The following is a 639-nucleotide window of genomic DNA, read 5'->3' as shown; positions in this document are numbered from 1 at the left end:
GCGGCTGCCGTTCAGCACCCGCGATTAAGTGTATTTTTAAAGCGATGTGGCCCTTAGCGGCACCCGATGCCGGTCCGCCGTGCCAGGCTTGGCACTCAGCAGTTTGCCCGTGGGACAGTACCTGGAATTAACCCAGTGCCCACCTCCTGGGAGGATTCACGGCTGGCGGCAGTGGACCTGTCGGGAAAGGCGTCCCAGCTCACTGCCACGGTGCCAGAGCTGGCACTGGTGCCTGACAGCGGCCTCTCCAGTGCAGCGTGGAGGGTCACTGGACTGATCGTTGTCCTGGAAGGATGCAAGCACCATCCTTCCTGCTGCTGTGACCCTCCGGCAAAGGCTTGTCCAGACCAGGTGGGATGCTCCGGCCAGGGTCGGGACTGAGCCCTCAGGGCAGAGGGAGAGGAGCGCTCTGAGGAAGATTTGCCTGTCTTCTGACCGTGTGCTATGCCGTGACCGAAAAAACACAAAAGGCAGTGCAGGCTTTGTACTAAAGTTTATTGCTGCATACCCCACCCCCGCGGAGGCGCCGGGGGAGCCTGGCTGGCTGTTGGGCACCGGACTGGAGGCTCAGGAAGCGCCTGGGAGCCCGTCCTGACTTCAGCTTCTCCCTCTCTTCCGGAAACCTGGGAGAGAAGGGCA

General features: G+C 61.8%; 1 protein-coding gene across 1 annotated transcript in view; it reads right to left on the bottom strand.

Annotated features, from left to right (window-relative positions):
- Nucleotides 1-597: 597 nt before the first annotated feature.
- Nucleotides 598-639, bottom strand: part of LOC104537131 (ventricular natriuretic peptide-like) — a 672-nt gene continuing 630 nt past the window's right edge. Inside the window, exon 3 of the mRNA XM_010179925.1 lies at nt 598-623. Coding sequence (XP_010178227.1) covers nt 598-623 — 26 coding nt within the window. The remainder of the gene's footprint in view (nt 624-639) is intronic.

This window comes from Mesitornis unicolor, unplaced genomic scaffold (assembly GCF_000695765.1).
Source record: "Mesitornis unicolor isolate BGI_N332 unplaced genomic scaffold, ASM69576v1 scaffold7372, whole genome shotgun sequence".
Classification (NCBI taxonomy): domain Eukaryota; kingdom Metazoa; phylum Chordata; class Aves; order Mesitornithiformes; family Mesitornithidae; genus Mesitornis; species Mesitornis unicolor.
This window is presented reverse-complemented; position numbering and strand designations above follow the sequence as displayed.